Genomic DNA, 14831 nt, shown 5'->3' on the forward strand with positions numbered 1-14831 from the left:
ATAACCCATAGGTATAACCGTGTCAGAGAAAAACTACAACTCTACATATTTTTTTATAATTCATATTTTTTTTAATAATTATTCAATATTATAATTATTTATAATGTATTTCTTGTACTGTTTTTCTTTAAATTATTTAGAATATCGTCACCCTGTTAAAATATTTGCCTAACTCATTTTTTCAAGTTTTGCAGGAAACACAAAAAACTTCACCAAAAGTGTAACATATGATATTTATTGATCATTTCACTCAAAAAGGATGTAACAAAGGATGGCTATTGGCATAGTAATAACACTGTGTGTAAATTATGTAACTTAAGAGAAATAGATGACTTAGGCATTTTTTTGAACATGCCTTTGTGACTTAAGCAAGATATGGTATCACTTTATTTTGAAGGTGTCTGCATAAGAGTCACACAAGCCTGTCAGAAACATGACATGACAAGTATCATGAGCATTAATGTAACTTCAAAGTGTCATTAATGTTCATGACACATTCCATGTCATGTTTATGACATGCTCATGTTACTCTTTTGTAGAAAAAACATTTATTTTGTTACTTGGATATTCCCATATTCCCAGTTTCCGGTTTAATTATCTACTTTATCTTGCTTGTATATTTTTTTACATGGTAAGCTGGTAAGCTGAACTACTGTAAGTAGACAAGAACTGTCACTGTAATAAATTAAGACAAAAAAGATGTTCAAAACTGTCTTTTATTGAGGAATTGACATTTGACACATTTTCATTTACGGAAACCAAACACTGTAGAAATTGTAGGAGAGAGTCAAAATAGTCGTTTCTGTTTGAATATTTAAAAAATTGTACACAACCACATTTACTGTTTTTAAAGCGAGAAAACTGAACACAGAGAGGACATCCCTTACATTTTATGCAGATAGGTTAATTAAATTGAACGAGCATACAAAGGATGCAACAATATTAAAATAATACTGAAAATCTAACAACTTTAAAACAGTTAAAATCATCCGATCTTTATCACTTCCCTTCTTGTTATCTTGGTTAAACATTGTGCAATGCATTCTCTTTTTTTGTCTTTTTTACTAAATAAATAGTAATTCACTTCTTGTTTTTTCCACATAATAGATATTTCTATTCCTTGTCGTCCTTTAGGAAACATCTATAAAGTACATAAACATTCAATGGACAGTTAAGAGAAATAAATCCCCTTTTTTCAACAAAAAGACAAACATGACGGTTGCTCAAACGCCTGAGATATCTATATGCGATGGGAGGTAAAGAGTGCCACGTATAATAGTCTGGAAAACACTAATATAGCACTGCCACTCTCCGGCCACTCTCCGCCTGCCCCTCCATCTTTTTGTTTAGCACCATCACTAAAGGCAGTGTGTCGTAGCACTTCGGTATGGGACATGAAAACATTGAGGCATGAGGGGAAACTTTAAGGCTTAATCTACTGAAGCTTAAAAAGCACTGCATGATAATAAACATGATAATAAACATGATATTCACGATCAGACGTGCACACTAAAATTACAAAAAAAAAAAAAAACTGTACATGTAGACAAGATGACAGAACGTCACTCAGGCACTGTTGTGTTGTGTGTTGTTTTGAGGTATGTGTGACCAAACACACACAGACACACACATGGATAAATATATATACTGTATGTATGTGGGATCCCTTTTGTACAAATTAAAGAAGCACTCCACCAATTTTAACACATGAAAAGCAGAAATGAGGGACAACATTAAAATGTTTTCATCCTGCAGCAGCAGGCTCAGAAACACTTAACATTGTTTTATTAACTGTTTAAACCTCTGTGTATTAATACTTATTACTCTCACACATGTAATACAGTCAAATTTGCATTTAGTTAATTTGTTTGCAATAATGTCAACACAATTTATATAACTTGTTAAATATGTTCTGTTAACAATTTAGCCATATATTTCAGCCTGTACTATGCTATTTGTTTCGACTTGCCTGATTTTCCTTTAAAAAAAAAAAATAGATATACAACTTGGAGGGAGTCTGGAATCCAAGATGTTCATTTCCATAAACTGCTTCTCTGTAAAAATTTGTTTTTAAGTGTTATTATTAAAAAAAGGTGATAAAGGTGATTCAGAAGAACTTGCAGATTCACTAATTTCCTCATATTTTGAATGCTCTCTTATTAGGCACAAAAAAATCATGTGTAGTTTTTTGACTAATGCATTTTATATTTCATTACTTTGAAATATTCTGAGTTTGAAAAGTGTGAGAAAGTTAAGATAGGAATATAATTTCTTTTTGCAGAAGGCCCCATGATTTTCAACCCTTATCTTTTTTTAACCTGTCAATACTAAATTGGTGGAATGCTCCTTTAATGTCTGATTTGCATTACCGTTGCAGACTGTTATAACAAAAATAACTAGTTAAACTTTTAACTAGTTATACACTATGTTTTTGGAAGCCTTTATATCTGTTGCTTCTGACAGTTCGTGCCCTGTTCGTGTTTTCTGCCTTTAGCACACAGACGAAGATCTGCTGGATTTGTCTGACAGCAGCAACACCGTTAAAGGGAATAAATAAAGAAATGTTAAACTATTTCCTATTAAAGTGACCTACTGAGGAGTTACTTGGATCAGCACAAAAAAGCAAATGTATCAACAGAAACATAAAGCTCATGAACATAAAGTACAACGAAAAACAAACACGGTTTGATTACCAGGTGATTTCTAAGATCCGTAATCCAAAATTATTACAGTACACTCACAGATGTTGTGAGGATACGTTACAGTGGTTCTAGAGGCAGATGTTTTGTACATGATGGAAGTTATGAGCTTATAAAGCTGTGGGATGTGGATGCATGTGTGTGTCTATGTACCTGTCTGTGTGTGTATCTGTGAGTGTGTGCTGTAAAGAGTTTAAACCAGCCACTTCTCCATGCACAGGTGGAACACCGTCTCGTTCGAGTGCCAGTACACGTGTTCGACTCCGGGAACAGAACAGAGGATCAGATCGCCACGAGCCCCCAGCGTCTTCAGGCCGAAAACATCCCTTAGATACACCTGAAACAGGAAAAAAATAAACAGAAGATCAATTAGTCTGCTGAAGAAGATGGGAAACGCCAAACATCACACATAAATGTGTTAACTTTATTATGATTACTATTTTTTTTATAAAATCATCTAGCTTCTTCAGATTGGATGATGTGTTTGATGTTATTAACCTTTTTGTGTGACAGATTTATTAGTCAGAAATTGAGACAGAAGATAAAGTTCTTTGTTTTTAATCTAATGTTACATGTAAGACGTCCTGCTTGTCTGGGAATTTTTTGTTTTACCAATGTGATGGTATTTTTGCCTGCCTGAACTAGCTCACATTTTATGTGGTCCAAAAACTGAAAAAAAAAAGCCATAGTATGTAGATTTTTGTCAAATTTTAAAATGCCTAAAAATGCTTGAATGGGTCAATTATAGTCTGTTGATACATGTAGTAGAATAGTTTGTCCATAAATAGCGAGAGAAAAAAACAACGGATGTCCAAAAATGACCTGCTCAAAAAAAGGCATATAGCATGTCGATTTTTGTCAAAAATGGTCAAATTTTAAAATGCCCAAAAATGCTGAAAATGGGTCAATTATAGTCTGTTGATACATATTAGAGCATAATATGGCCAGAAATTAAAGAAAAACACCATATTATGGGATGTCAAAAAATGACCCCCTTAAAAAAAAGACAATAAAATAATAACCGTTTATGAAATATATCGAAAATAATATAAAATTATGTCAAAGAGAAATTAAATAAAAGGGGTCATTTATGTCAGTTTTTGTTGTAATCATTGTCTGAAAAGTCTCATTTAAAAAATGAATAATAAAAACAGTGCTGTATGTGTGTGTATGATTTTGACTCACATCTTGGTGCTGCATTTCCACGACAGTCTCGTTGTCGTCATAAAATCCAAACTGACTGAAAATCATAAGAGAGAGACAGAAAAATGTGTGAACATCACATGAGAGTCATCTGATCATCCACAGTTAAAAAAAATAAGCGGAATAATGTGTGAAGGGAGCATAGAAAGTGTCATATGACTTCAAGGAAAAAGAGATTTCATAGAAGACACATTAAAGCAGTAAAAATTAATATTACAGCAGAAAATCAGTGTGGACAAGAAAAAATCCTTCAGCTGTGCCACAAAAAAGGCTAATCAGTGGTTCAGAAGTTTATGAATACTCCGTTTAATCAATTAACTCTGGAGTTAATTTCAAAGGCATTTAAGCACATGTGACTGTGTGCCTCAACAAAGTACAGTAGAAAAATATTAAGATATTATTTAATATTTTACTATCAATGTACGAAAAATGTCCAAAATTTAATCCTGTGGTGATTCTTTCCAACAGCATCTAAATGTGTCAAAGATTACCATAAAATTGTTTTGTTCAAAAGAAAGATTATTACATGAAATCATACTGTAGATTATTATTTTTTTAAATAAATAAACCGAAGGAGACTTAAGGAGAGTATGAACTCACCTCGACTGCCACGGAGTGATGACTCCATCGTCTGGACCTCCGATCAGCACCAGCTTCTTGATTCTGAGGAAGTTCTTCTTCCACTCTGAGATTCAGACATAAAACACAGTGAAATTTAAACTCAGTGTCCACTTTATAAGGTACACCTTTACAGTCTGTTATGGGACTTTAATGATGGCTTCAGGGTTAATTTCCCTGTTAATTTCTTCAAGTTTGACAGTTCTAGCTTGTAAAAAAACTTTAGATCTTGATTGTTGTCACTCAGCAAATAAAGAAAAGGCAATTATATCCTGATAATGAACGTCTCATTAGACATTACCATCACAGTTGCATGAAAATGTATTTGAACCATTTGAAATGACCTGGTTTTCTGCATTCATTTGTCATAAAATGTGATCTGATCTGCATCGAAGTCCCAAATATAGACAAACACAATCAACCTGTATTATGAATGTTTCATGGACATATTCAATAAAGACATGAAATATTATATTTTTGTGTATGTTATCAGGTTAAGCATGTTGTGTTTGTCTTTACTTGGGACTTAGATGCAGATCAGATCACATTTTATGACAACTTGATGCAGAAAACTCGGTCATTTCAAAGGGTTCACATACTTTTTCTTGCAACTGTAATTTATCTTAATTCATCAACGCCTGATGAATTTAAAATATCAAACCTTTCGTTAATGGCTTTTTAGTCTCTTTTTGAAATAAAAGTCTTATTGCAGTGTTAATTATCTACCTGAGGAGAAACTGTATTGTGCAAACACGCACTGTTGATGTATAAAGTCTATTATAAACAAATGTAAATAAAAGGTGATAAGGGTGTTTTTCCCTATCTATGTTTAGAAACTGCTGCTACTGTTGTAGGTTTGATCTGGTTTTCTAAATGATGACAGCTGTGTTTTCTGTTATCATTTGTTTGGATATATTGTGTCATGACAACTATTTGTTGTGAATAAAGCTCCTTATCCTCCGTTTTACTTGACATCATCATTCTGTTACTCGCTGGTATTTCTTTATAGTCATTAGGTCAGTTGGACTCACTGTTGCTTTATGAAGATAAAGATAAACACCCGACTGATAGTTACGTACATTAAAACGACCTTTAGATGAGTTTTATCCACAAAGAAATGTGCTGACCTGTTGAGTTTGGATTGGGTCTCTCGCTGTTGAGCAGAGCTAAATATTCACTGCTGTTCACGTACAGGTCTCTGTGGTGAGGGTCTGCAGGAGGACAACAAACAAACAGCATGGAAAAACACTTATTTATGAAGCTTTCACACACTTAATCTTCTTTAAATCTTAAAGGAATACAGCAACCCTTAAATTACCATTTTTATATTAATTAATTATTTATCCAGTGTAGCCTTAAATTATTTGAGAAAAAAAAACATGTAAATTGTTGATGAAATTAAGTAAATTCAAAAATAGCAAAACATCGGTGTATACTTTTATTTTATACTAATTTTATTAAATACTATTAATTTTTAAAGTTTTTATTATTATTATTGTTATTATATTATTTTTTTGTTGATTTGTTATTTTAAAATGGAAAACACAGCCAGCAAAAATGTAAATATGGCTGTGCTGAAACTGCAATAAAATCTTAAGTTAAAAACAAAACAAAAAAGCATCGGTTTACAAACTCTCACACAATTTGTGCAGTATAACCCATTTTTGCTACAATTTTTTCCCCACTTTTTTTTCAAGGTAACGCGGTGTGAAGACTGAACTCTTCTTTTCATGCAAGCAGGAAAACTAAATACCTTTTTTTTCAGGTTTGACAAGATGAGGAATATAAGTTGTTCTCACCGTTCCAGTAGTTGCAGATGGAGATCCTCTGACCTATCGACGTGTAGCAGAGGTGGAAGAGGTTTGACTTTACAAACTGTGGGAAGAGGTACCTCAAGTAGTCTGTGTCTGGAGAGACAAAGAGCAGAATGAGGAGCAAGCTTCCCAGCTAGAGATGAAAAAAAACAGTCCTTACCATGTTACTTCTGCAATAACTGATTCTTTGGCCATTCAGGGCTAACGGAAACAAGTTGTGAACATTGACATATAATCACCTTTTAAGTTGACATAGGCCAACATTTTCATTCATGTGGAGTCGTGTTTCTGGCCACTTAATAAAGAAAACGGTTTTGTTGCTTCATTGTAAACCAAAAATCCTAAAATTGTTGATTAAATTAAGTAAATTAGGGACATATATGGATCAATATGTATTCTCTTTTAGCTTCGGTTTAGTCCCCACCCACTCCTGAGGGAAATATCTTTATCTTCATCTTTAAATGCTCCACTGTGTTCACCAGCTTGTTGCTGTTCTGAATCTGATACACTGTTAAACTCTGAATCTTGTCTTTTTTCATCAGACTTCATCTCATAAATTGTAGAATAACTTTCACTCCCTGACACAATTTATCTGTGAGAACCAAACCTTGAACCCTCCTTCCTCTCCTCCATCTTTCCTATCTGTCGACTCTCCCTTCATTGGAATTTGCTGAAATGATATTACTGACACTAAATACTATTGTGTGTAATAAAATAGAACATTGTTCAACTGAGTCGTGCTTTGTGAGACTTTTTCCTCCCAGCTCTTCCAGAGGATGACAAACTAAACACACAACAGTCATGATCAGATTGTTTGGTGCTGATCAGTGTACAGTGAGTTTTAGGGTTTTTTTCCACCTGAAAATGAGAGTATAAGAGTGATGGGACTGGATCACTACTACAATCAGCTCCCTGCCACATTAATAATAATAAATTAGATTTTTATAGCGCTTTTAAAAGGTGCTCAAAGTCGCTTAACATAACAGAGACACACACAAACACAAAATGCCGAAAAAACAAACAAAAACAAAACAGAGATGAGAGATTATGAGTTCAGGTCTTGTAAGCCATCTTGAAAAGGTGGGTTTTGAGTTTATTTTTGAAGGCGTGGAGTGAGTCTGAATTGCAGATGTGAGTAACAATGTTTTCACATTAACATTTGATACACTGTTACTATTAATATAGTGATTTTAGGCACTTTAATCCTAATCTTGTGTTCAGCCTTTGAAGTTGAACTCACCTCCGTACTGTCCGGCCTGAGGCGAAGACAGAGAGATGAAAGATTCGACGTTGTGGTCGGACAGAGTGGAGAGGATTCCTCTGCAGACCAGCCCACCTGTGAAGAGGTCAACAAAAACAGTTTTACATCAGTCTTTTCTGTGTTTTTTTCATCTTGGGGATGGGTGAGATTCACAGCTTCATCATATATTACTGCATATTGTCAGAGGTACATCACTGGACTAACACAGACAGATAATCAGTTGCTTTCAGTTTTAAAATTTTACCCTTTTTACCAGGAAAATGCAACTTAATACGGAGCCCCCCAGGGGACACGGGGGAAAAAAAAGATGGGTGAAAAAAAAAAAAAATGATGGGTGAAAAAAAAAAAAGGACGGACTTTTGCGAGATCCCGAGTTAGTTTTGCGAGATCCCGAGTTAGTTTTGCGAGATCCCGAGATACTTTTGCGAGATCCCGAGATACTTTTGCGAGATCCCGAGATAGTTTTGCGAGATCCCGAGATAGTTTTGCGAGATCCCGAGATACTTTTGCGAGATCCCGAGATACTTTTGCGAGATCCCGAGATACTGACGAAAGAAGAGGAGCAATGGAGGAGCGATATTCGCCTATTTTCCGGCCTTCTAACTGGAATAGCGTCACGAAAACCGCACCAATTTCCCCCAGGATGGTTTTATTTTGTACAGAAAACTAAGACTGACATTTCACAGGCTTGATCAACTCCCCAAAATCAGCGAGTCTGGCGAAAGATTAAAGTAACCGGGCCGAATATACGTCCTAGTGCCCAACGGCAGCCAGAGTGCTTAGGGACCGTCGCAAAAGTGCAACGTCTTTCTTTTCTATTTTTAATAACTCACTGGAAATTCATCTAATAAACACCAAACGACTTCTGATGTGTTCATGAACTCACTGTGGACTTCCCACACCCTTTATTTTCAATACACACCTTTTCAATTCCTTTTATTCAGTGTGTACAATATTTAAGCCTTTTATTTTGTAATAGCTCTCTTGTTTTTATAGATAGCCTATCAATACCAAACCACTTCTGATGTGTTCATGAATTCATTGTGGATTTCCCACAACCCTTTATTGTCATTAAAAACTCCTTCAATTTTTTTAAAAGGCATAAGTAATCAGTATATATAATTATTTCACATCTTAGGCTTTTATTTTGTAATAGCTCACTTGATTTTATAGATATCAACACTAAACCACTTCTGATGTGTTCATGAACTCATTGTGGATTTCCCACAACCCTTTATTTTCAATAAACCCCCTTTTTTAAAGGCACAAGTAATATGTGTGTATAGTTCTTTCATATATAAGGCCTTTCTTATTTGATAGCTGTTTGAATCAGTCACAACCCTTTAGTTTCAAGCAAAACCTTTACAAGTTGTTTAGATATAAGGAGCAATAAGCGTGTATATTCTATTCATACTTAAGGCTTTTATTTTTTAATAACTCACTTGTTTTTCTACATATCGACTTCAAAACACTTCTGATGTGTTCATGAACTCACTATGAAGCTTCCACAGCTTCTTGCTTTCCTTTAAAACCCTTACAAGATTCTTAGACATCATTCATTTCTTTACATTTCTCATTTTTTATTTTGACTTCACTGTTCTTTTTCTTCAAAATTGCTGCTGTTAATTCAGGTCAAGCATGCAAATTGTCATTCAAGCATGACACATACAACCTTTCAGGTAGTTTAGCATTAATTGCAAGCTGTTAAAGCAAAGTGAATAAACAAAAATATGATTACTACAGCCACAAGTATGCATCTGTACTTGACCATCAGCTCGTGATGCTTTCCAAAACAGAAAATCGAGAACAACTATAGCAAGCAATAGTGAGGAGTTAAAATACTAAGAGCAGTCTTTGTCTTTTGTTGAACATAGTCATATATAAATTGGGCTGCACAGTAATTAAATACGTAAATTACATTTTTATTCATTGTCTTACAGATGTCTTGTGATTGGTGACACACTGGAAGGAATGGTATCTGAAATTTAAAGTGTTTGTTTTACGACAATAAAGGAAGTGGGGAATCCACAATGAATTCATGAACACATCAGAAGTGGTTTGGTGTTGATAGGCTATCTATAAAAACAAGAGAGCTATTACAAAATAAAAGGCTTAAATATTGTACACACTGAATAAAAGGAATTGAAAAGGTGTGTATTGAAAATAAAGGGTGTGGGAAGTCCACAGTGAGTTCATGAACACATCAGAAGTCGTTTGGTGTTTATTAGATGAATTTCCAGTGAGTTATTAAAAATAGAAAAGAAAGACGTTGCACTTTTGCGACGGTCCCTAAGCACTCTGGCTGCCGTTGGGCACTAGGACGTATATTCGGCCCGGTTACTTTAATCTTTCGCCAGACTCGCTGATTTTGGTGAGTTGATCAAGCCTGTGAAATGTCAGTCTTAGTTTTCTGTACAAAATAAAACCATCCTGGGGGAAATTGGTGCGGTTTTCGTGACGCTATTCCAGTTAGAAGGCCGGAAAATAGGCGAATATCGCTCCTCCATTGCTCCTCTTCTTTCGTCAGTATCTCGGGATCTCGCAAAAGTATCTCGGGATCTCGCAAAAGTATCTCGGGATCTCGCAAAAGTATCTCGGGATCTCGCAAAAGTATCTCGGGATCTCGCAAAAGTATCTCGGGATCTCGCAAAACTAACTCGGGATCTCGCAAAACTATCTCGGGATCTCGCAAAAGTCCGTCCTTTTTTTTTTTTCACCCATCATTTTTTTTTTTTTCACCCATCTTTTTTTTTCCCCCGTGTCCCCTGGGGGGCTCCGTAACTTAATGATGCTTTAAGCAGGAAATCTGAGAAGAACTAACCTTTTAACTCAAACCAAGGAAGGCACTTATTATATTCTGCTTATTTTCTTGATTAAACTTAATTGTTTGGTCAATAAAATGTCAGAAAGAAGTAAAAAGTGTCCAGTACAGGCGTTATCTTCATGTGTTTTTTGCTTCTGGTGTGAGACGCCAGGATTGTATCATTTAAAACATTACAATATTTTTTTGGTTTACATGAGGGATTGTGTAGATGATTCGCCAGATGATTATGTTACAAATGATTATTTTAATAAAATAAAGCACTTTTCAACAAGTATATATTTAAATTCAAGCAAATTTATATTCTTGAATACAATAAAAGTTAAAATAAAGCACTTGGCAAATTTGTACAAACCCTGTAATTGGAAATATATTTAAAATCTATAGTTCCTTAAGGAGAAAACTAAATATTTGTGGTAAAAGGTGGCAAAAATTCCCCATGTAAAATTTACATGCATGCTGGGCAAAGAAAATCTCATTACTTTACGAGCTGCTGACGGGAATTTCCAACTCATGACAGCAGCAGAAATCCCAAGAGCCATAAAAAAACCTATCCAGTGAATAAAACAACAAAGAGAGTCTCTTAAATAAAAGAGTGAAACATTTACAATTTACAGAATCTCACTCTGAGGTCATTTATTGCAGGAATGACGTTCATACCAAAGACTGTTTTATAATCTTGAGTAAACACCACATTTATGTCTCTACTTCAGCTGCTTGGATGCACTCACTGACCTTGAGAGTAGCAGATGAAGTGGACCCCGTCCGCCGCGTTTTGCATTATTGGGTAAATAGCTGCCTTGAATCCCTCCACCTGCTTCCACATGGGCTGCAGGCTGGCGCTTCTGTCGAACAAGTCGATGACCGTGACATTTGTTCCAGGATGAGACTGCAGGAGAGAGAAGAGGAGGAGAGTTTAAGAGACTGTTGCATGAAGCGTTAAACAGCTACAGAAACAGCACGCTAACCTCAGCATTAAAACCCTGTTATCAGAGATCCACAGGGAGGTTTATCTACTAATTGATCAGGATGTGCTTTAAATATTGATGATTCATTTGACTGTTTGGTAAGGAGGCAGGAGCACAGAACAACTGAAGCAGACAGACCAAAGTCTGGATTTCCGCTTTCTGTTTTCTTTCCCTGCAGAAATATGTGTAAAAAGTCTGGTTTCGGTCTTCAGCTTTCTAATACAGTAGAGGAGAAAAAGAGGAACCAAATCTGAGTTTAACCTCACCAACTTTGCCGGAGCCCCCACAAAAACTTCACCACATCCTCAACGCAAACCAGGCTGCAATCTTAAACTGTGTGTCTGTTTCAAAAGGGTGTGTCAGGGGTTTGGAGGATCCAAGAAGAAAAGCAGGGCACATTTCACTTGCATGCAGCCTGATTCTTACTGATTTAACGAAGCAGAAACACCAGTTTGGCTCACGGGAGTTCAATTTCCACACACAAATTATGGAAAACATTACAGAAAATCACAGTCAGTATAAGAAAGTAAGGGCTTTGAGGGGAATAACACCCCCCAAAAAAATCACAGAATTCCCCTAAAACTGTGTTTGAGACAAAAAAAAAAGTGCTCCTAACTGATTTTTCCCTACCATTATAAGGCGCCAACTCAGACAAATTAATGTAAAATCAATGTGGAGAGCATCAAAACAAACTAAATGACTTTTCCCAGATCTAATGCTTGTAGCGAGTGTCCAATATATTTCTTTAGCAGGTTTATCTTTAAGCTCTTGGTGCATTGTTTGTTTATTATCTGCTCTAACCTTTCCATATTTTAGTACACAGATATGTAAAACAGAATAAATTTAATAAAATGTAATTTAACTGTGTAATTGTCAAATTTTCTTGGGGGAGGACGCTGAAATAAGTGGACCAAAGTCTGCCACAAACTTAGAGAAAACAATGCCCAATATTTAGAAAATAAATAATATACATCTACAGTTTAGGACAATATCCTAATCATACATTATTATGTTTGCAGTCAATGTATTTGATTTGTATCTCTAAAACACACTCACACAAACATTGATGTTACATTGTTACACTGCACTGAATATATAAATATTATGTGTTTTAATTACTCATATTTGCAAAAAGTGATGATAATTGTTTTAATCTGGGTTCATTTTACTTTAATGTTGACCCCGAAAATACGTTTTAAACATCCTGCTCTGATCACAGTGTAAACTACAGGATATATTAAACAAAAAAACAACAACACATTTACAACTCTGTAACAACACATTAAAGTGCATTAACTCACTTTCCTGTGGTGTTGCTGCAGAAATTATGCAGAAAAATACTTATATTTCCACCACAACACAATCCTCTGAGTCAAACACAATGACAAAAGCTGACTAATGGAGCATAGCACATGTTGCAAGAAGCAGATCCACCCTTCTGCTGATAACATGTTGTGATATGAGCTGTAAGGCCTGCCGACAGTATACAATGCATAGGGTCAACCCCTGAAAAAACAAAATGTACTATTTGTTCTAAAATATCTCCAAAACAACCACATTATCGCACACATCTGAATTCGGAGCACTCACCTCGTTAATGAAACGCTGTAAGTTTATAAAATCCCCTGAGCTGTCGAACAGACCGTGCACTATGATCACCGGCTTGTACCCGGACACCGCAGCCCAGAGACACGCACCGAGCAGCGGGTACAGCAGCCCGGCCGCCCCGCTGCTCCTCCGCCTCCTCCGGCTTGAAAAACCAAAACTGGAGCCCTTCATTTTTTAACTCAAAATTATATAAAAAAACACTAAAAATGTCTACTAAATAAAAGAGATAACTTTAAAATAAAATAAAATTGGTGTTTGGCTAATGTTATGCTATCATCTTATTTTCTTCTTCTTTTTTTTCCAAACTGCGGTACAGAAGAGCTAAAGCTCCGCTCGTCGGTCCCTTAAATGATCCTGTTTTGCGGGAGCTGTGTATTTAATTTGTTAATAACGAAAACACTGAGACAGCTGCTCAGCTTTGCTTTGGTTTCTTTTGTTTGTTCCGGTTTTAAATTAAACGTAATGCGGCCGCTTGAGACGTCATTTCCGGTTTCGGTTCAGCCAATCCGCAGCGTGGACACGTTGACCGTCCCCTCTGTTATTTCACATTTATAACAAGTCATTACAAACTTTATATATTGTGTAAAAATCACATTTTAATGGCATGAGTTTGTGTGTGTGTGTGTGTGTGTGTGTGTGTGTGTGTGTGTGTGTATACATATATATATATATATATATATATATATATATATATATATATATATACATATATATATATACACATACAGTAATGGAAAAAAATATTAGAGTTTAACTAAAGGTAAATTTGTATGGACTGAATTTGTATATAATGATAACAACAAAAATACCTCATAGGAGTTTCATTTACGAGCTGATATATAGACATTTTTCATGGTTTTCTTGATAATGATTTTGGTTATTATCAAGAAAACCATGGAAAATGTTTAGATATCAGCTCTTAAAATTAACAAGAAATTGAAGAAAACAATGGTCTAATATTATTTTCCATGACTGTATATTCGGCACAAAGAGCACAAAAAACTGTGAAATAAAAAGAAACCTAGAACACAGAAATGAAGACAGAAACGTTCAAGTCTGTCAACTGTGAGATGCCTATATGCACATGTAAACAGGGTTTCCTTCTGAAATAATTCCTCCAGTGTATACTGTCCATTAAACGATCTTTTCATTGTGTATTTCCAATGTAACTGATTGCAGATTTGCAATATCACAGCATGTCAGTGAAATTCCAGTATGGACGGCCGACAAATGGATGCATACATTTAAATACAGTTGAATTTACACAAAAGTCTCCTTATTTCAAACAACAGCTCACTTCTGAAAGTCTGTCTGTGCTTTGTGCCCCCAAATCACAGCATATTTTTTCCCATTAAACATTATTTTTGTTTTTAAAATCACAATACAAAACATATCCATAATGATTACTAATCTTACGGAGAACAATGTTTTTATGAGCAGGCACTCGGAGAACAGAGATGTGAGGTGTCAAAGTCATGAAAAAGAGATGGAAAACTTGTTTGTTATTAAAATTTAGCTGTCAATTGTGCTAAAAACGGGACATAGTGCCCCACCAGAAACTTCTCTAAATCCACAGGAGGGGGAAGATACTAGAGATTATTTTATAAAATTGTATTTTTTTAATAGTAAAGTCACCAATCATGCCTTAAATTGCTGATATATGATCAAATCAGACGAGTATGCATGAGATGCATAGCTGAAATCGCAAATTTTCTGCAGGAATGCCATAAGACAGACACACTAGTCAATGCAAAAAAAGCAGCTCCACCTTTCCAAATCGCGGACATACCTTCCCTCGCGCTCTCACACACAAAAGGCATTTAAACAAGGAGTCATGTG

At 35.3% G+C, this 14831-nt stretch overlaps 1 protein-coding gene across 1 annotated transcript; it reads right to left on the reverse strand.

Annotated features, from left to right (window-relative positions):
* Nucleotides 1-698: 698 nt before the first annotated feature.
* On the reverse strand, nt 699-13420 carry ppt2b (palmitoyl-protein thioesterase 2b). The gene is made up of 8 exons (XM_059350389.1): nt 12975-13420; nt 11152-11305; nt 7575-7670; nt 6320-6427; nt 5648-5731; nt 4503-4587; nt 3885-3939; nt 699-3036 (listed from the first exon to the last, which is right to left on the reverse strand). The coding sequence occupies exons 1-8, from the start codon at nt 13161-13163 to the stop codon at nt 2893-2895; spliced, it is 915 nt and encodes a 304-aa protein (XP_059206372.1). The 5' UTR covers nt 13164-13420; the 3' UTR covers nt 699-2892.
* Between the last annotated feature and the right edge of the window lie 1411 nt (nt 13421-14831).

This window comes from Centropristis striata, chromosome 14 (assembly GCF_030273125.1).
Source record: "Centropristis striata isolate RG_2023a ecotype Rhode Island chromosome 14, C.striata_1.0, whole genome shotgun sequence".
Classification (NCBI taxonomy): domain Eukaryota; kingdom Metazoa; phylum Chordata; class Actinopteri; order Perciformes; family Serranidae; genus Centropristis; species Centropristis striata.

What these genes read in the sequence shown, in the direction of transcription:
- ppt2b (XM_059350389.1), bottom strand. Translation starts at nt 13,163, where the DNA reads ATGAAGGGCTCCAGTTTTGGTTTTTCAAGCCGGAGGAGGCGGAGGAGC. An exon ending in CTTCATCTGCTACTCTCAAG is followed by an intron (nt 7,671 to 11,151) that starts GTCAGTGAGTGC and finishes ACCTCTTCACAG; the next exon opens with GTGGGCTGGTCTGCAGAGGA. An exon ending in ATCACTCCGTGGCAGTCGAG is followed by an intron (nt 3,940 to 4,502) that starts GTGAGTTCATAC and finishes TATGATTTTCAG; the next exon opens with TCAGTTTGGATTTTATGACG.